This window comes from Saimiri boliviensis, chromosome 9 (assembly GCF_048565385.1).
Source record: "Saimiri boliviensis isolate mSaiBol1 chromosome 9, mSaiBol1.pri, whole genome shotgun sequence".
NCBI classification, from domain to species: domain Eukaryota; kingdom Metazoa; phylum Chordata; class Mammalia; order Primates; family Cebidae; genus Saimiri; species Saimiri boliviensis.
This window is the reverse complement of record NC_133457.1, coordinates 66,840,159-66,861,134: the sequence shown is the minus strand read 5'-3', so window position 1 is coordinate 66,861,134 and position 20,976 is coordinate 66,840,159. Positions and strand designations below refer to the sequence as shown.

The 20,976-nt window shown below is 42.0% G+C and overlaps 1 protein-coding gene across 11 annotated transcripts in view; it reads left to right on the top strand.

The window, feature by feature from the left end:
• ULK4 (unc-51 like kinase 4) overlaps window positions 1-20,976 on the top strand; it is a 621,709-nt gene that overhangs the window by 112,281 nt on the left and 488,452 nt on the right. For 10 of the 11 annotated variants that reach the window (XM_039461864.2, XM_074406079.1, XM_039461866.2 and 7 more), the window contains 2 exons: window positions 3,746-3,907; window positions 13,840-14,022. In XM_039461864.2, the coding sequence (XP_039317798.1) occupies window positions 3,746-3,907; window positions 13,840-14,022 (345 nt within the window). The remainder of the gene's footprint in view (window positions 1-3,745; window positions 3,908-13,839; window positions 14,023-20,976) is intronic. The other variant, XM_074406080.1, reaches the window with a different exon arrangement.

The following is a 20,976-nucleotide window of genomic DNA, read 5'->3' as shown; positions in this document are numbered from 1 at the left end:
TGAGAACACGGTATCTGGTTTTCTGTGCCCGCTTTCATTTGTTTAGGATAATGGCCTCCTGATGCATTCATGGTGTTGCTAGAACATGATTTTATTATTTTTTATGGCTGCATAGTTTTTTTATAATATATATATTTATTACATTTCTTTTTCCATGTATTCTGTTTATTAATTCCTTAGCTAAGATACAGAATGAGCTTAAGTGTCCATCAGTGGATGAATGGATACAGGAAATGTGGCATGTATACACCATGAAATATCATTTAGCTAAACAGTAAATTGATTGGTTCTTAATGCTGATCTCTATGTAAATGGAATGGCACCATAGTCTTTTCAGACTTAATTCTTTTGCCTTTAAAGCTAGGTTAATTTACATGCTGATTGTGTAAACTGTAGCTCATTTGGACCACTGCGTAAGGTGTTGTTGAAATATGCCTCAGTGTGCATGCATGCACGCAAACACATACACACATACACATACACACATACACACACACATACACGTACACACACACGTACACACACATGCACACATACACGTACACAAACACACACACACACACACGCAGTTTTCCTACATGACTGAGTCGAGTCAAAGTCTGTCTTCTCTCCCCTGCTCTGCGGTGTCACCTCTGTCACATTAATTGAAGTGTCTCCTTCTGGGCCCTATTTGGTTCTGTTGGTTTATTTATTCAGTGCTCTGTGTGTGTGTGTGTGTCTCTGTGTGTGTGTGTGTGTGTGTGTGTGTGTGTCAGTTTACACTCCCACCAGCAGGGGCTGGGAGTACTCATTAACCCATATCTTCTCAAACATTTGACATAGACTTTAAATTTTTGTAAATCTGATGGGCATTAAGTGGTTTATTTTTATTTTTTTGAGACAGGATCTCACTCTGTCACCCTGTCTCCCTACAGCCTCTGCCTCTAGGATCAAGCAATCCTCCTGTCTCAGCCTCCTGAGTCGCTGGGACTGCCCATGCATCCTGCTATGCTCGGCTAATTTTTGTATTTGTAGAGGCAGTTTCACCATGTCGCCCAGGCTGGTCTGGAACTTATAGGCTCAAGGGACCCACCTGCCTGGGCCTCCCAAAGAGCTGGGATTACAGGCGCCAGCCACTGTGCCTGGATGTAAATATTTTTTCCTGGTCTGAGACACTATGAAGTTTAATGGTGTCATTATGAGCAGAAATTTAAAATTTTAACGAAGCTTAATTTAATACTTTTTCTCTTACATTTAGTACCTTTTTGTCCTGGTTAAGAAAGCTTTGCCTACTGCAATATATTTTTTACCTCTTCTAGAAGCTTTATGGTTCTACCGTTTACATTTAGGTTTGTGATTCATCGCAGATTAATCTGTGAGTATGGAGTTGCTGAGATGTTTATATGACCCTGAACATGGTCTAACTTGGTAACGTTTCTTGTGATCTTGAAAAGAATATGTCTTCTACCTTTGTTGGTTGGAGAATTGGATGATTGTCAAAGTCAGTTGATAGTGTTATCCCATTCTTCCGTGACCTTCCTGACTTTTTATCACATCTATGGGCTTATTATTATAAATCTTTTTTAAACAGCATATAACTGGAATATATCACATACTGTTATAGCAGTATATAGCAGTATATAAGATCAGCAGCAGCTTATGTTTGAAATAGCTTCAAAAATTAAGGAAAACAACCTATGTATTTATAAACATTTACTTTTTTGTTCTTTGTTCTTTTGTATATGTTAAATTTTCTTCTAACATTTTTTTCTGCCTGAATAATTTCCTTTAATATTTTGTAGTGCAGCTCTGCTGGTGATGGATTTTCTCAGCTTTTATATGTCAGAAGAGTATTCATTTTACCTTTGTTTTGGAAGGTGTTATTTTTGTGTAAATTTGTAGGTTGACAGTTACCCGTTTTTTCTTTTGATACTTTAAAGATACTACTCCATTGTCTTTTGATTTGTATTGTTTCTGTGAGAATTCCCTGTCATATTTGTTCCTCTGTATGGAGTATGCCTTTTTACTCTAGCTGCATGTAAAGTTTTCTTTTTATTTATTTTATTTATTTATTTATTTATTTATTTTAGAGACGGGGTTTCACCCTGTTAGCCAGGATGGTCTTGATCTCCTGACCTCAGCCTCCCAAAGTGCTGGGATTACAGGTGTGAGCCACTGTGCTTGGCCTATTTTTATTTTTGACACAGGTTCTTGCTTTGTTGCCAGGCTGGAGTGCAGTGGTGTGATCACAGTTCACTACAGCCTCCAACACCCATGCTCAAGTGATCCTCCTGCCTCAGCCTCCCAGGTAGCTGGTACTATAGGTATGCACTACCATGGCTGGCAAATTTTAAAAATTTTTTGAAGAGAAAGGGTCTTGCTGTGTTGCCCATGCTGGTCTTGAACTCCTGGCCTCAAGCAGTTCTCTCATCTTGGCCTCCCAAAGCACTGGGATTACAGGCATGAGACATTGCTTCTGTCTGTAAGGTTTTCTCTTTATTACTCTGTGTGTGTGTGTGTGTGTGTGTGTGTGTGTGTGTGTGCGCGCGCGTGCGTGTGTGTGTTTCTTACCAGTCTGATTATGATGTACCTTAGTGTGATTTTTTTCTTTGTTTCTTCTGCAGAGGGCTCACTGAGCTTCATAGACCTAGAATGACCAGTTTTCATGAATTTGAAAAATTCTCAGACAAAATTTCAAGAATTTTTCCAAACACATTTCTTAGGTCTTTTGAAGGTGTCCCACAGTTCACTGATGGTCTCCTCTTCTTTTTTTCAAGTCTTATTTCTTCTGTGTTTATTTTGGATAGATTTTATTGTTAATTGCTATGTCTTCATGTTTACTAATCATCTAGTCTGCAGTGTCTAGTCTGTTAATCCCATTCAGTGTATTTTTAATATAAGACATTGCATTGTTTACCTCTAGATTTTTGATTTGGGTGAATTTTGTGTCTTTTTTTTCCTCTCCTTATCATGTTTTTGCTTTCTTCTTCCTTCTTGAGTATGTGGACTCTGTATACTATTGCCATTTAGTATCTTCCTACCAAGTCTGTCAGTCGTTTCTAGTGATTGAATTATGAGTCATAGTTTTCAGCGTCTTTGCGTGCTTGGCAATGTTTAATTAGATGTTTGTCACTGTGAATTTTATATGATTGGGTGCCAAAGTTTTTAAAATTTCTCTAAGTACTTCTGGGCTTTTTCTTGGGTGCACTTTTGTTACCTGAAAACAGTTGAATCTTTTTGAGGCTAACTTTTTAGTACCGTTAGGACCATCCAGAATGGCTTTTAGTCTTGGATTAATCTGCTCACGCCAATGAAGCAATACCTTTCTTAGGATTCTCCTTGATGTCCCTTACTTAGGCAATCTTTCCACTCTGGCTGATCGGCACACAGATTATTCCTAGGACTGGATGGCTTCTGAGGATTATTCTGCCTGCTCTGTATGATTTTAAAATTATCTTCCAATTTTTATATTATAGTTATATTGTTTATTTTCCAGACTGTTTCAGCATCTTTGTTTTATTAAAAGGTATGGAGAATTATGTTATGCTAGCTTGCTAGTGAATTACCAAATGATTATATGTCGTAGTTTCATGGTGATCTGAAAGAGGTATCATTTCTCCCAAGACGCCTTACACATCCGGAGGCAGATGATACAGTCTTGGTATTGTAACATTATTTGCAGTGGTTATGAAGAAGTAACATGTATTTATTTCTCACACTAATTAATATTATTTTAATCTCCTTCATCTGTATCCTTTCTCTCTAGGAAGAACGCACAGTGAATCACATGGCAGCAAAAATCATTGAAAATGTCTGTACCACCTTTTCTGCTCAGGCCAAGGGCTTTATTACAGGAGAAGTCGGACCCGTCTTGTGGTACCTGTTCAGACACTCCACTGCTGATTCCCTCAGGATAACAGCAATATCGGTATGCTGGAGCGTCTTTTGGGGATATATCTGGGTATCTTTAAGCGCCAAGTTTGAAGAAAACATCAGAATAAGCATAAACTTAATTGAATAGGAAACTGAAATCTCAGAGTAATATTGAGAGAAATAACTTGATTTTCTTTTAAAATAGGATTTTGAAAACTTGGGACTGGAAAACCTTGGGATTGTGAGACAATTTCAGTAAAGCCTTGTTAAGAGACTACTAAAAATACAAAAATTAGCTGGGTGTGGTGGCGTGTGCCTGTAGTGGAGGCTGAGACAGGAGAACTGCTTGAACCCAGGAGGTGGAGGTTGCAGTGAGCTGAGATCGCACCGCTGCACTCCAGCCTGGCGCCTGGCGCCTGGCAACGGAGCTAGACTCTGTCTCAAAAAACAAAAAAAGACTATGGTATTATGGTCTTAAAAACTAATTAATAATTAATTTATTTGTTTTGAGACAGAGTGTCCCTCTGTCGTCGAGGCTGGAGTCCAGTGGCGTGATCTTGGCTCACTGCAACCTTCGCCTCCGGGGTTCAAGCAACTCTGTTGCCTCAGCCTCCCAGGTAGCTGGTACTATAGGCATACACCACCATGCTTGGTTTTTTTTTTGTATTTTTGTAGAGATGAAGTGTTGTCATGTTGCACAGGCTGGTCTTGAACTCCTGGCCTCAAGCGATCTGCCTGTCTTCCAAAGTGCTGGGATTACAGGCATGAGCCACTGTGCCCAGCCTCAAAAACTATTTGGAGGCGACAGTAGAACACTGGCAGTGTACAGGGTACAGGGTTTGGTTCACTCTGTTCTTAATGTTGCTGACTTTTCCCTGTTAGCATCCTCATTCAGATTTTGTGTCAAATGAGTTTATCCTGTGGTTCAGATGAATTCATTTAATGTTCGGGCATCTGTGATTTTGCCATTTTTGTGTTTTGATTGGTTGCCTGCTACTTTGCTCACATGGTTATAATAACTTGGTATAAAGGATGATTATGTATGAAGATGTGTTAACACGCTGGTATCAATTTAATAGTCTACTGAACAAATACAACCCTCTCTCGTGATTTATTTGAATACCCCTTTGAGTTAGCAATTCACCCGGGTGCTTGCACGTTAGGTGGCATCCTTGTGTGTCCCTGGTCAGCCGGCTCTTGCACTGCTCTCTGTGGCAGTTCCTTACACTGTCTTCTTTCCTTATATCCCCATCCTCTGGTTTTCATCACGCATCCTCACCATGACCTTCCCCCTGCTGCCCAGAGAAAAGTGAAGCCCTCCGAGGGGAACGATGCCAGGCCTTGTGCCACCTATGTAGGACCTGATCACGTGCACACCTGCGTCTGTCAGTTCCTTCCTTCCTGGCGCCGTCGACAGGCTGTGCCTCCTCCTGTCGGAGACGAGCCTCTCTGTGCTCCTCCGGGTCTTCTCTCTGGCCCCTTCTTGGGAGCCTCACTTAAAGGGTTCCTTTTGCCCTTTCCTAAATCGCAAGTCTTTCCTTCTCTACTAGGTTCTTCTAGTCAGCATTTAGGTGTTCTTTAATTTACCTCATTACGTGTGCACGCGCAAACACACACAGACACACACAGATACACACACAGACACACTGTCACACACACACACGACAGACTCACACAGTCTCACACACACACTGTCAGTCTCACGCACACACACACTCATAGACACACTCACACTCAGACACACACATGCATACAGTCACACAGACACACACACACTGTCACACAGACACACTCTCACACTCAAACGCACACACATATACAGTCACAGTCTCAGTCTCACACACACAGACACACTGTCACACACTCACACATGCGCACACCCACACTCACACACAGACACACTCACAGTCAGACAAACATACATGCATACACAGACACAGTCACACACACAGACACACACACACTGTCACAGACACACACATACTGTCACACACACTCAAACGCACACACTCATAGACACAGTCTTACACAGTCTCACGTACACACACAGTCACACACTCACACATGCGCACACCCACACTCACACACAGACTCACACTGTCTCTCTCACACACACACACACACACTTGCACACACACACTCACACTGAATAGTCTCTGTGCCACATGTCCCCCCATTCCTAGCCGTACCTCTGAAGAGCCACTGCCGCATGCTGCTCCTTTCCGGCCTCCGTTTCCGTTTTAGCCCACTCTGGTGCTGTCCAAAAAATGGCACTGAAGCTAATCTTGCCAAGGTTACTACCAACTTCCACGTTGCTAAATCCTGTGGGCATTTATGGAATTGTTTCAGCTATCGTGTTACCTATATAATCTTGAAGATCAGTGGATAAAAGTCCTGCTCCTGAATATCATTAAGAAAGGATATATAGCATTGATTATACACACATCTGCTTCAGGATTCACGTTTTCAAAATTACAAAAACCCACAACTAATTATGGTCCTAATAATTACAGGTAAACAATCAGAAAGAATTACAAAGTCTATCAGTGAACTTTGTTGAGGCACCATTGAATACTGTTTTAAGGCATTCATTTTAATCCTGGGCCTTTAGAAAAACCTCTCTTGTTTTAATTGGGTTTATGTTATAACGATTACATTATAAAGATTTTCATTGTCATACTTAGCGTGTTTTCTCATGGTTCCTTTTCTTCGCAAAGTTTTTTTCAGTTGCCCTCACCAGAGTCTCACATCTTCTAGTCATTCCTCCGCCGGATGCGTCAGGTTTGACTCTTTCACTGGCTCTTAGCATTGATCTGAATCATGACTTTCTTGCTGAAATTTTTCACTTGTCCCAACAGTGTCTCCGTTTTCTTTTCGGTGCCAGGATCCTGTCCCCATTCAGGAGGATGGATTGCCTGGCCTGTCCCGTCCTGTCTTGTCTTTTTCTTTCTTTTCTTTTCTTTTCAATGGTGTTTTGGTCTTGTCACTCAGACTGGAGTTCAATGGTGCGATCTCGGCTCACTGCAACCTCTGTCTCCCGGGTTCAAGCGATTCTCCTGCCTCAGCCTCCTGAGTAGCTGGGATTACAGGCACCTGCCACCATGCCCAGCTAATTTTTGAATTATTGGTAGAGACGAGGTTTCGCCGTGTTGGCCAGGCTGGTCTTGAACTGCTGACCGCAGGTGACCCCCTGCCTCGGCCTCCCAGGTGCTGGGATGACAGGTGTGAGCCACCGCTCCCGGCCTGTATTTTGTTATCGTAGCTCTTTAGTCTCCTCCAGTCTGATATGGGTTTTCAGTCCTTGTGTTTTCAGGCCATTTACAGTTTTTAGAGTGCAGGGCTTTTGTTTCGTAGGGTGGAGCTCAGCCTAGGTCTGTCTGTGTTTCCTCACTGAATCTCCATGGCATCCATTGATGACTCTTAGCTGTACCAGATACCCCTGTGGTGATTATCCATTGGCATCACTCTTTACACAGCAGAGGTTGGCAAGTATTTTCTGTAAAGGACCAGATAATAAATGTTCTGGGCTCTGTACGTCATGTTCAGTCTCTCATGCATGTTGTTTTGCTTTTGCTTTCAGTAACCCTTTAAAAATGTAAAATGAGTTTTGCTAATCTTTTTTTTTTTTTTTTTTAAGACAGAGTCTTGCTCTTTTGCTTAGGCTGGAGTGCGTGCAGTGGCATGATCTCTGCAACCTCTGCCTCCTGGGTTCAAGTGATTCTCCTGCCTCAGCCTCCCACGTAGCTGGGACTACAGGCACCCACCACCACGCCCAGCTAATTTTTGTAATTTTAGTAGAGATGGGGTTTCACCATGTTGGCCAGGCTGGTCTTGATCTCCTGACCTTGTGATCTGCTCACCCCAGCCTCCCGAAGTGCTGGTATTACTGTCGTGAGCCACCACGCCCAGCCTGGAGTAGCTTTCTAAATGGCCTTCCAAAGGCCACTTTTGAGCTCCACCAACTTGATTCTTCAAACAGAACGAACTTTATAGAATCGTATTTCCTCTTCTTATCTGCTTAAAGTTTTCAAAGCTTTCAATTTTTGGGGGAAGGTTGATAATACTTTATTAGTAATGCTGGATAGAAGTTGAGAATTGACTGCTTTGTTTTAAGGTAATATTAATGTTTAAAGCAGCACATTTTGCTTAATAAATTAGTTATGTTTATTTTATTATAATGTCTTATACATTTTAAACTTCTTGAACTCTAGGACTATGTTTGTTTCTCTCTCTCTCTGTTTGAAACCAGGTCTGTTGATTGCAAGTTAAGATTTTTCTTGCAAAGAAAAGCATCCTGCCCAAATCTGAGCAGAGGGCCGAGGTTAATAAGATTAAACTCCCGTCTTTACTGGGAGACAAAGAGAAATAGGCCACAAAATAATTATAAAAGGCAGGTGTGAGAATAGCATGAGGTCATTGTGCAGTTACTCTGACGTCACAGTCTTAAGAAAAAAATGCACTTACATGGGTAACAGATTTGCATGAGGATTTACTAAAGACTGAGGTCATACGAACGGAGAGCGTGTGCTCTGAAAATGATGGACGCACATTCCTGGCGGGGAATGGCAGTTGCCTCCTCTCTGGGGTGGCTTCCAGAGCTGCACCTCCTTCTTTGGTCTTTTTCGCTGTTGACCTCTCAGGAGCGTGTCCTGGAGGTTAATGGATACATCTGGTGATAGAGGTCAGAGTTCTGAACGTGACCTTCGGCGTCCTACATGGTTTGGCCCTGGCCTGCCTCTTCTGTTCTGTCCTGTAACACTCACTCCCTCCGTCACTCCAAACTTTACCTTCAGACATTTCCCAGGATTCGGAAGCGTTTTTCTGCCTCAGGACCTTTCTCTTTGCTGTTTGCTGTGCCTGGATGTTCTCTGCTGGCTTTTTACATGGCCAGTTCCTTCTTTCAAGTCTCCGTGTAAGTGTCACCTCCTCAACGAGGACCCGTGACTTGGCTGTGCCCTCTCGTGAACGCAGCTTTAACTTCCTTATCACGGTGGTTTTCATTAACGTAAGTTCCAGGAAGACCGAAGTCCTGTTGTGCCTTTCCTAAGCTCATGGTAGTGCTCGGTAGCTACCGGCTGGTCAGAGGGACGAACGGGCAGGTGGGGGGGTCGCACTGCTTCGTGCTGAGGAGCAGCCTGCGCTCACCGTGCACTTGCAGTCGTCTCTGTTTCTGCCTGCCGGTGGTTCGCTGGCCGGTTCTCCTAATGGTCTCTTGGCTCCAGTGTGTTCCCACACCAGCAACATTCACATTACCTGGGAACTTGATAGAAACGTAGATTTTCCGGCCCAAACCCAGCCTTAGTGACCGAGAGTCCCCCAGGGGAGATGCCGGCCACCTCGACTTGAACCTCGCCCAGCCTGCCGACGCTTAGGACCCACTGCCCTGGCCCTCGGAGGTCTTAAAATACGCCCGTGTGGCTTAGAGTAAAAGATAGCAACTTGTCCTTTTCACACGGAGTGGCGGCATTGGTAGGGATTGGGAGCTGGAGGGAGAGGACCTGACTTGGGGAATGTGCTGAATAGATAAAAGCGATTCTCAGACCTATTGGGAGTGTAGGGAAGAATCTCTATAGAGGCCATGGTGAGAACCAGGGAAACCTGTAGCGTTAGACTGAGTCAGGTGGCTCCTGTGAGAGAGGCAGCTGGAGTAATCATAATTACTGAAGTGCTGAGATGAAAAGGTGTGGAATAGTGAGGAAGTGTGCAGGATCGTGGTTCTCACTGGGGTTGGAGGGGAGCTTTTCAAGCAACATTGACTACTTCCTCTTCTCTGTCCACCCCCTGCCCCTATTCTGATATGTCTTAAGATCTCTCAGGGGTCAGATAAGAGTGTGTGTAGTTTGAAAAACCTCCCAGGGTAATTTCATATGACATCAAAAAATCATTTGAAATACCAAAAAGAAATGGTTCTTAAATCTTTTCTTCCTTGGCCATTCTGTTCGTATGTTTCTAACAGATATGCGGCCTTCAATTTTGAGTGAGTCTGTTTCTTGGAAACTGCTTTCATTGAACAGACTGTAAGAAAATCCAAATTCTGGAGGTAACACTAAGTGTTCTTTTCGAAGTAAATTTTGAACTGGAACAGTTTTTTCCAGTTTTAAAATACAGGATCAGACTCAATTTAATAAGTAAATGTTTAAAAACCACATCACTGAAGATCAGCCTTGATTTGATTTCTTTTCCTGATTCAGAAAATACAAGTGTCCTCTTAAGGCTCTGTTCATCTTCTCAGCTGCTCAGAAGCTCTCAACCGAGTTTGATACTCAGAAGTGAATTAAATAATATTTCTGCACGAGCTTCTCAAAACGGAAGGTCTGTTAGGCTTTTGCACAGCATTCTGAACAAGAGCCATTCTAGTTGCCCAGAAGTAGTCTGGGAAAATCTTTTTAGTGGGAAACTTCCTTGTCACAACTGGGTGGGGATTTTATTTCAATGGAAAGTCAGTTTTGTAGTGCTAGCTCCTCCAAGAATTGTTATAGTGCCAATGAGACTTAGACTTACTGTTTTTTGTTTGTTTGTTTGTTTGAGATGGAGTCTCAGTGTCACCCAGGCTGGAGCACAGTGGTGACATCTGGGTTCACCGCAACCTCTGCCTCCCAGATTCAAGCAATTCTCCTGCCTCAGCCTCCCAAGTAGCTGGGATTACAGGCATGTGCACCGTGCCAGCTAATTTTTTTTTTGTATTTTGAGTAGAAACAGGGTTTCACCATGTTGGCCAGGCTGGTTTCGAACTCCTGACCTCGTGATCTACTTGCCTTGGCCTCTCAAAGTGCTGGGATTATAGATGTGAGCCACCGCACTCGGCTGAGACTTATTGTTTCGCTGTGTTGATGTCATTGCTGAGAGAACCCTTTTTTGCTTGAAAAATTCTGATCTTTAGGGACATCACTTGGATTAGGAAAAGAAACAATATCGTTTTGATTTCATAAACAGCAATTTTCTTAGGTCCATTACAAATGAGTTTTTAAAACTTTGACAATTTATTTTTTAATTAAAATTTTAAATTTATTTTTAATTAAAGAATACTTTTGCCAGGTGTGGTGGCTCACGCCTGTAATCCCAGCACTTTGGAAGGCCAAGGTGGGCAGATCATGAGGTCAGAAGATTGAGACCATCCTGGTCAGCATGGTGAAACCCTGTCTCTACTAAAAATACAAAAATTAGCTGGGCATGGTGACACGTGCCTGTGGTCCCAGCTGCTTGGGAGGCTGAGGCAGGAGAATCGCTTAAACCTAGGAGGCAGAGGTTGTGGTGAGCCAAGATCGTGCCACTGCACTCCAGCCTGGGTAACAAGAGTGAAACTCTGTGTCAAAAAAAAAAGAATACTTTATACACACACAAACACACACACACACACACACACACACACACACACACACACGTCTCAAAATTTTAAAATCAGGACCAGATTTTTAGAAGTGAGTTCATTTTTCTATTGTGTTACATGGACACAGAGAAATAGTGAACTCATTTTTAATATTACTCTTTTCAGATATTACTATTATTAATACTTTTTTTTTTACCAAAACTCAGCAATTTGGATTTTAGATTTGAGGAACTCTAGTTTCGTATTTCCTAAACCATGATGTCTGATTTATCCATCGTAGCTCCTTTGAAAGAAAGAGGACACACTGAAAAGTTACTTGAAAAATGCCCAAAGCAGAGTTTAATTATTTGATGGAATTTCATTCTGACATGGGTAGCTCCAGATGAATACGAATCCCTGATATATGTTTGAAATGTGTCAGTGATTCTTACCTTCATAGGTATTTGTAAAATGTTGGAGGTGTTTCCTGTGATAGTTCCACAAGGAAAGGGATTCGTTTTGTTTTTAGGGAGAAGTATCTAGTTAGAACCCTACAAATGCTCGTTTTTTCAGTGCACATGTTTACTTGTTTATCTCAGAAATGGCAGTAAATATATACATTGTTAATTTAAAAACTCCCATAAATGTTTATTTCAATACAAGTAAAAAAGTAATACAGTCATTGGCATTAGAGTGTAACTTTGAATATTACTATAAAACTAATATGCATTTATTTGAAAAATTTGAATGGTGTAAATGTGAAAGATTGAAGGTTCTTCGTGGCCTGACTCCTACCTCCCACCTCTCATTCCTGCCCTCAAGAGGAAGCATTTGGAAAAAGTCTTTCTTTGAGTAGCAAGTGAGTTACACTTTGACATGAGTTATACTTACCTTTTCCTTCCTGCCTATAATAAAGCCATCTTAGCATTTTCATAAAGATTGGGGCCAGGTGCAGTGGCTCACACCAGTAATCCCAGCACTTTGGGAGGCCGAGGTGGGTGGATCACCTGAGGTCAGGAGATTGAGACTGGCCTGGCCAACATGGTGAAACCCTGTCTCTAACTAAAAATACAAAAATTAGCCTGGCCTGGTGGCAGGGGGTCTGTAATCCCAGCTACTTGGGAGGCTGAGGCAGGAGAATCGTTTGAACCCTGGAGGTGGAGGTTGCAGTGAGCCGAGAATGCACCACTGCACTTCAGCCTGGGCAACAAGAGTGAGACTCTGTCTCAAAAAAAAAAAAAAAAAAAAAAAAAAAAAAAAAGATTGGAAATGAGGTTTAGCATTAAGTAAAAACATTTACTTTAAAGAATTTCATTTTGAGGGACGATATGAGTTTTATGCCAATTAAGTATTGTTTTCCTTGTTTTATTATAACATTTAAAAGAAGTTTATTCTTGGAGAGAAAAATGTCTTTAATTTTTTTCTAAGATGTTTAAGAAAATGAAAATACTGTTGAAAATCTTTTTTATATCTCCCTTCCTCCCGTCCTTCCTCGTGACATCATTACTTCTAACAATTAGTTTTATATTTGACATTTTTGTTATTAATCAAGTTTATAAATACGTTTAAAACATAAACCAGGGAGAAGGAGCTTATATGATATCATAATGAGTGTTTATATAAAACTGTTCTTAGCTCAAGCTTATGTCTCTCTTTGGAGTTCTCATGTACACACAGAATATCATCATTTCTTTCTTTTGCTTGAAAACTTTGATGGGCTTCCCTTTCCTTACGGCATAGCATTCTGAGTTCCTAGCTTGTGGACCAGCTCTGGTTCCAGCCCGCTTTTCTAGACAGAGCATGAGGTTTTCCTGCTCCTACTGTATACTTCCTTTTCTGCACCTGATAAATGTCTGACAACTTAATCTTTATGTCTCCATGTGAATGCATCTGTTCTCTCAATCTAGAATTTTGGTTTTTTACTCACTTTTCCACATATTTCCCATCCCTACCCTTCAAAAACTGGCTCAGCGTCATCTTTATGTAGCTTCTGTTGACACTATTTTCCTTTCCAAACACAACTAATTGAGCTCACTTCTGTTCTAACACTTCCTACATTCTATTAGCTGATTTTAAGATGCATGTCTAACAGTCTGTGAGCAGTTTAGGAACGGCTCTGGGGTCTGACTACCCCGGTTTAATTTCTTGCTCTGCTACTTACTAGCTATCTGCCTTTGGGCAAGTGACTTAACGATTGAATGCTTTAGTTTTATCATCTATAAAATGAGGATAATAATACTACCTATCTTATATTTGTTAGGAGAATTAAATGAGACAATCTTCCAATATTTGCAGATAGTGTTCCTCACATTGTAAACGGTATATGTTAGCTATTCACTGGTAGGACTATTCTTCAGCACATAGTTCATTGTCTGAAGGTGTTTGATAGCGTGTTTTATTAAAGGGAAGTTTTTCTATGTAGGCTTATGGGTTAATTTACCAATTTAATGATTATTGCTATATAGTCTCTAGTGTTTTAAGACAACTTCAGTTTTTATTGGCACCCCAGTGATTGTTTTATTTTTAACTTTGTTAAAAATTTCCAATTTTCTTGTGCCAAGGTAAGTGATAAAAGAGCCAGATAAGCACCTTCTCCTGCCTGACACGGGGCCTGCGTCACCTTCTGGGGGTGACTGATGCACGTGGAGCTGCCTGACAGAGCTGTTCTCTCGTCTTCGTAGGCCTTGTGTAGAATCACTCGCCATTCTCCCACGGCCTTCCAGAACGTGATTGAAAAGGTGGGCCTGAACTCAGTTGTAAGCTCGCTGGCCTCTGCCATCTGCAAAGTTCAGCAGTACATGCTGACCTTGTTCACGGCCATGCTCTCCTGCGGCATTCATCTTCAGAGACTCGTCCAAGAAAAGGTTTGACTCAGATTTCACCTGTTCTTCTACATGAAAACTCGTTGTTTTCTCCTGCAATTTTAGTGGTTCCACACATAATGTTATGTTTGCAGAATTTATTTTTCATATCAAGAGGCCTTTTCGAACTTTGGCAATCATTTGTACCACAGGGGGTTCATCTTAACATGGCATAAGAGCCTTTTAGTGATTAAAATAGAAATTTTTTAAACGGCCTCTGCCTGCTTGTCCCATTTCAGTAATGTTGAACTAGAACATGTCTCAGTCCTTGCTCTATGCGGGCATCTTCTGCCTCAGCAACTCCAGCCTCCATGTGTTTCTCCCATGTTCTTGGCTATTTTAGGGGGAGGAGATCTCTTTATATTTTCTACTTATTCTGACCTGTTATTATTCCTTTCCTTGTAATACTCTGCCACTTGAAATTATGGAGCCCCCATTGTGCTTTTAACTTAGCCCTCTTCTAGTCCGTCTGTGCCTTTATTATATATACAGTAGAGTTTGTAAGTGTCACATTCATATCACAGAACTGCATAGTGAGAAACAGATCTCTATAGTAGCCTTTCTCAAAGTGTCTTTAGCCCCTCGCTGAAGAGTGGTCCCTGGACCAGCAGCATTGACACCACCTGGAAGCATGTTGGAAATACAGACTCGTGGGTCCCATGCAGACCGGCTGGGTCAGAATCTATGTTGTAGCGAGATCTCTAGGTGATTTGTTTGAACTTCATGGCTTGAGAATCTTTGCCTGAGAATGTTAGTGTTTGATGACATGTTAACATGTAAAAAATAAAGTAGACCTGGCTGTACATGAATTTAGAAAGTAATGAGTCACACTTAGAAATATTTTCAGTTGTACAATTTTTTCCCAGTTTTTAATAGGCAAGTGTTTAATGTGATTCTCAATGAGGGGAGTGCATTTAAATGATTCTTTAAAATGTAGCAGGCAGCGTTCTTTAAACTTATTGTGAGTCCTCGTCAGGGAATGCAGTGTGTGGCTTTATTTCAACTAGTCGTTCTTGTTTTCTAGCAGGGGTAGAGAGGTGTACCTTTCTTGCTTTTTTCCCTTTTTTTTTTCTTTTGAGATGGAGTTTTGTTCTGTCTCCCAGGCTGGAGTGTAATGGCGCAGCCTCAGCTCACTGCAACCTCCGCCTCCTGGGTTCAAGGAGTTCTCCTACCTCAGCCTCCTAAGTAGCTAAGACGACAGTCCCCTACCGCCATGCCCCACTAAGTTTTGTATTTTTTAGTAGAGACAGGGTTTCGCCATGTTGGTTAGGCTGATCTCAAACTCCCGACCTCAGGTGATCCACCCGCCTTGGCCTCCCAAAGTGCTGGGATTGCAGGTGTGAGCCACCGTGCCCAGCCGAGGTGTACCTTTCAATCCAGGGTTCTGCAGTACATGGTGAAGGTCATACTGCTCAGAAGTGTGGAATGGAACCACTTAAATACAGTATTTACCATGGTTCTTCTGCATTAAATGAAGCACATTAAATTTTATTTTTTATGATGAAGCTTAATTTCAGTAACTATTATGAATACCTTTCAGATTTACTTAGTAAACTTGATCTGTGGAAGTCCAAATGGAGAGTAAACCAATTCTTGTCTTCAATTATTCTGATTTAGATTCTGCTAAGAAATTTGTGCCTCAGAGAAAGTATTTTTTTTTCCAATAAATCTGTGTGTCTAATTTTTGCTATTAAATTTTCAGTCTTTAAATGTTCTTATCATTGTATTAGAAAAAGTAATACTAGAATAATTTTACTGTGTAATCCATGATTAGAGAGGCTCAGAGGTTTAGAAGAATTTGTGTGTGTTTTTTTAACCCCCAGCACAGGCAAGGATTAAGTTTCAAATATAGCATTTTACAAAAGCAGTAAAATAGGATGTATGTTAATATAATTTTACTTATTTATAATATGTAACTACTATTCCACATATCTTAAGGAAATGAGCCATTAAATGTATGGAATGATAAGCAGTCTACTTTTGATTAGTATTGGTACATTAAAAAACGTTTTTATTGCGGTAGATAAAGCATAACGTAGAATGGATCATTTTAACCATTTTTAAGTGTGCAGTTCAGTCGTGTTACGTGTATTCATATTGTCGTGAAACAGATCCCCAGAACCTTTTTATCCTGCAGGACTGAAACTGTACCCACGAAACATTTTAGGTGGCCTTGGATTTTATTTAAGTCTTCTCTGTTAGAGTCCCCCGTGACACTGAATTGGCAGTGGGAGAAGGGTGCTGCCCTGGCACCGCTGGGTGGGGCTGGAAGCGCGGGTCCCCAGTGGGCCGAATTTGCCACCTCGGGAGGTAGAAGAGCTGCTCATTACTGCTGGGAGAGAGTGGGGGGTCAGGCTTCCCGTTAGGACTCCTCAATGATACCCCGGCTGCTGGGGGGAAGGCATTCTCATCACCGCTTCCACTGATGCTGGAGTGGAACGTGTGCCTCACCCCTGGGAAACGTGCGGCACGAGGGAGGACTTTCTGTCGCAGGGTTGGGGTGAAAGCCCAGCTCTCTGCTTGCTCCTTCCTGGCACCACTGTGGCGGGGATAATGCTGGGGCGCCTTGCTGTACGGTCACATGAGGTTGGAAGGCCAGGCTCCCTACTTGCTCTTTGCTGGTGGGGCTGGGTGTGGATTTTCCATGGTGTTTGGCTGAAGGGGAGCAGCTATTTTCTGAAAATCTTCTGTCTTGGCCAGGCTGCCATCTCTTGGCCCCTTGGTTTGAGAGAGGGTTTTTCTTGTGTAGTTGTGTTTGTATACCTCTTGCTGTTTCTAGGCTCTTGGCTGTTTCAGCACCCAATCTGGGATTGAAGAGGCAAAAAGACAACTCAGTGAATGCACTGCTGTGTTGACCCTCAGGTTTCAAGGTCCCTCGTTGGCTGCTGCCTCCTTTCCATGTATCTGTCATCCTTTGTTTGTTTTCTGTATACCGTCCAGGGTTTTTAGCTGTGCTTAGTGGTAGGAATGGGGAGAAGTGCATCTTTTCCCTCGTTTTCGGTTTTTTTAAGTGTATCTGAGACAGTTCAATAATGTACAATGAATTTTTATTTAGAATACAAGATTCTATTTTAATAAAATGATTAATAATAAAATTTAAGAATTTATTGAATATTTACTTTTTTTTTTTTTTTTTCCTGAGACAGGGTCTCCCTCCAGCTGTCAGACCAGAGTGCAGTGGTACGATTCTGCCTCATTGCAGCCCTGGCCTTCTGAGCTCAGTGATCCTCCCACAACAGCCTCCTGAGTAGCTGGGATTACAGGCGTGCACCATCATGCCTAGCTAATTTTAATATATATATTTTTTGTAGAGATGAGGTCTTGCTATGTTGCCCAGGCTGGTCTTGAACTCCTGGACTCAAGTGAACACCCACCTCAGCCTCCCAAAGTACTAGGATTACAGGTGTGAGCCACCATGCCCGGCCCTGGACATTTACTTTGGACCAAATGATTTTCAACTCTGGATCTTTCACAGATGAGACAGCGTGTTGAGTATTTTTGTCAAGTTCTTGGAGCGTATAAGTGCTAGGTACAAGAGCTTATGCCCTAACAGGAGGGGCTGACAATAAACAGGAAAACACAGTAATTTGGGATAGTTAGTTCCCTGAAGAACATAGAACAGGGTATATGGTAGAGTGACTGCAAGGGGCAGTGTGCAGGTAGAGTGGGCCAGGCAGTATCAGCCTGGGCTGGGATGGGAAACAGTCAGGGAAGACCTCTCTGAGAAGGTACATTCTGGCTTTGGATAATAAGAAAGAGCTTGAAATGTGAAGATGGAGGGCAAGAACTTGGTGGTTCAGACTTCCTGAAGTGAGAGAGATCTTGGGGAGCTGTGGGGAGAGAAAGAAGGTCCACAGTGTGGGGTACAGCCAGCAGGGAGGAGGGCACATGGCAGAATCTGGGCAGCTGGAAGAAGACCCAGGTCATGGAGAGTCATGCTATTGGCCTTCCTAGGGGTTTAGCGCAGCGATCATTGTCTTACTGCTACTTAAAGAAAAGTGAGTGTATTTGTCTATACGTGTGTGTTTGAGGTGCAGATTTACCAGCCTTATTGTTGATAGGTTAGAATAGTGGAAGATGGGGAGACCCAGGAACAAATTGCTTCCTCTTGAACAGGCAGAAGGAGTTGTACATGCTGTTTTTTGGCGGGCCTGATGCCCATGGATCATGGTCTTTTATAATGGATATCCAGCCTCCAAAAGAGTTCCATTCCCTTCCTTTTAAATAAAAACTTAATTACTGTTTACTACAGAAAACTTAGAAGACTCTAAAGAAGAAAAATCAACTGGACTCTCACGACACAAACATAATTGTTGCTAACATGTTGCTTTATCTCTTTTTGGTTTTGTCAGTGTCTCTGCATTTTATGCATATATTTACCAAGTTAAAATCGTGTTGATTTTTCTTGCTATTTTTATAAGTATTTTACTGTGTTATTAAATATTCCTCAGGGACGAAAAATAACTTGTTACATGATTTGTTTTGTGACACACCAGTAATTTAAGTCCTCCGCCACGATTGAACCGTTTGGCTCCTGGTTTTTTTTGTTTCTTCTTATCTTAATATGATGAACACCCTGCTTTGCACATCTTGGTTCACCTCTGCGAGACGACCTCAAGCGTTCCACATGTTTGTGTGGCTCCACATCGAGGTTGCTAGATTGTTCTCTGGAAAGGTGGATGACGTGAGTACCATTTAGTTACAATTTCGTGACCATTTAAGCCAAATGCTAGATTTTCTCATCATAAAATCCGAGTTTAACGTTATTTAACTAGCAGTATATTTCATGTTTCATAGTTATTTGCAGTTTGCGATTAATCTCTGATTCTGCATTTGAAGGTTGTAACCGTAGCCCAGTCTTCATCTTAACTTCACTAACTAGATGGTGGAGTCTGTTGTCTTCTGAGTCACACGCACTTTCCCAAGTGGATGCTCACATGTTAAAGGAACTCGATCCGTTCACACCGTCGTCTGCATCAGCTGCTTGGGCGTCAGTGACCTTAGATGGTTATGATTCAGCAGCCGTTGGCATAAGTAGCTATTTGCATCATGAGTGCTTGGTTCGTTTTGTGTCATCATCTTTGAAATGATTTGCTTGCCCATAGATGTGCTTCATAGAAGCAGCACATCCAAACAAGTGTTAGTTCTGTGCCCTGTGGTGTAAAATGAACAGTTGTAACCACAACGAGAAGGGAGTCCTGATCAAAAATCAAAGTGACAAACCACTTTGTCCATTTTTTCCTCTGAACACCTAACAGGAAACTTACTGAACTATTGGTAGATGGTACTTTATATGTGATTTTTGAATCACTGCTAGATGTAGGGAATTTATTACCTTTTATAATTCAGATGCTTGAATGGCTGACCAAGACACTTCTAGAAGACCTGATCAAGTGGAAGAAAAAACTTTGTAGGCTAGGTATGAGTTTATTTACTAATCCTTGTACTATAAACTCTTATTTTTCTAGTTTACTTTGTAGTCATTTTTCTGGCACTTCCAAGCTCTTACTGTTTCCTGCAAATATTTCATTTTCAAGGCTTGAAGAGTTTGAGAGCTCATAGATGTTTCCTGCCGTTTATTGGGGAGAAATATATTGGATGAGGTCATTATAATTTTCTATTATTATAATGTCTAAAAACTTAAAGTAGTCAATGCTAATTTACTTAAACTGTTATCGGATTGTATTTATAGCAACAAATTTTAGGACTCATATGAGTAGTATAGACAATTCAAACTGGATCGCTTCTTGGCCTTTTGGCTAAGATCAAGTGCAGAAAATGCACGCTGGGCACAGTGGCATGTGCCTGTAGCCCCAGTTACATGGGAGGCTGTGGCCAGAGGATTGCGTGAACCTGGGAGTTCAAGGCCAGCCTGGGCAACGTGGTGAGACTCCATCTCTCTCTGTCTGTTTTTGAGACAGAGTCTCGGTCTGTTGCCCAGGCTGGAGTGCAGTTGCGCAGCCTCAGCCCACTGCAGCCTCTGTCCTGATTCAAGCAATTCTCATGCCTCAGCCTCCTGAGTCGCTGCGTTTACAGGAATGAGCCACCACACCTGGCTAATTTTTGTGTTTTTAGTCGAGACAGACTTTGCCATATTGGCCAGACTGGCTTTGAACTCCCAGCCTCAAGCAATTCTTCCTCCTCGGCCTCCCAAAGTGCTGGGATTACAGGGGTTAGCAAATGCTCCTGGCTAGGACCAAGTCTATTTCAATAATACAATGAAAATTCAGAATATGTGGAATACGGATCACCGAAGGCCAAAGTTAAACATTTACCCCTCTGAGGTAATGTCTGTAAAAAGTTGATATATAGCCTTTCAAGGTCATACTTGCTGTGCATATTATATACATACACACGTATATACGTTGACATATTCCCCTTCCCTGCTGTCGTGCTATTAGAGTCTTTTTATTTTCTTTGTGGAAATTGGACCAACTGTATGTTCTTTGCTGGCCCGTATTTCTCCTGTTCAGTGATGTGTTACAAATGTTGTTTAAGTCAGTTTATGCAGCTCTTCAATGTCATTTTAAAAGGTTACAATATACGATCGAACAAAGGTATTACAGTTTATTCTAACAGTTCCCTTTTGCACATTTAATAATTTCCAGGCTGGGCGTGGTGGCTCACACTTGTAATCCCAGCCCTTTGGGAGGCTGAGGCAGGTGGATCACGAGGTGAAGAGTTCAAGACCAGGCTGGCCAAGATGGTGAAATCCTGTCTCTACTGCAAATACAAAAATCAGCCGGGTGTGGTGGCAGGTGCCTGTAATCCCAGCCACTCAGGAGGCTGAGGCAGGGAACTGCTTGAACCTGGGAGGTGGAGGTTGCAGTGAGCCAAGATGGTGCCACTGCACTCTAGCCTGGGCGGCAGAGCGAGACTCTGTCTCAAAATAATAATAATAAAAAAACAATAAATTTTCATTGATTTGACAGGGAGAACATTCTCATGGCTAAATCC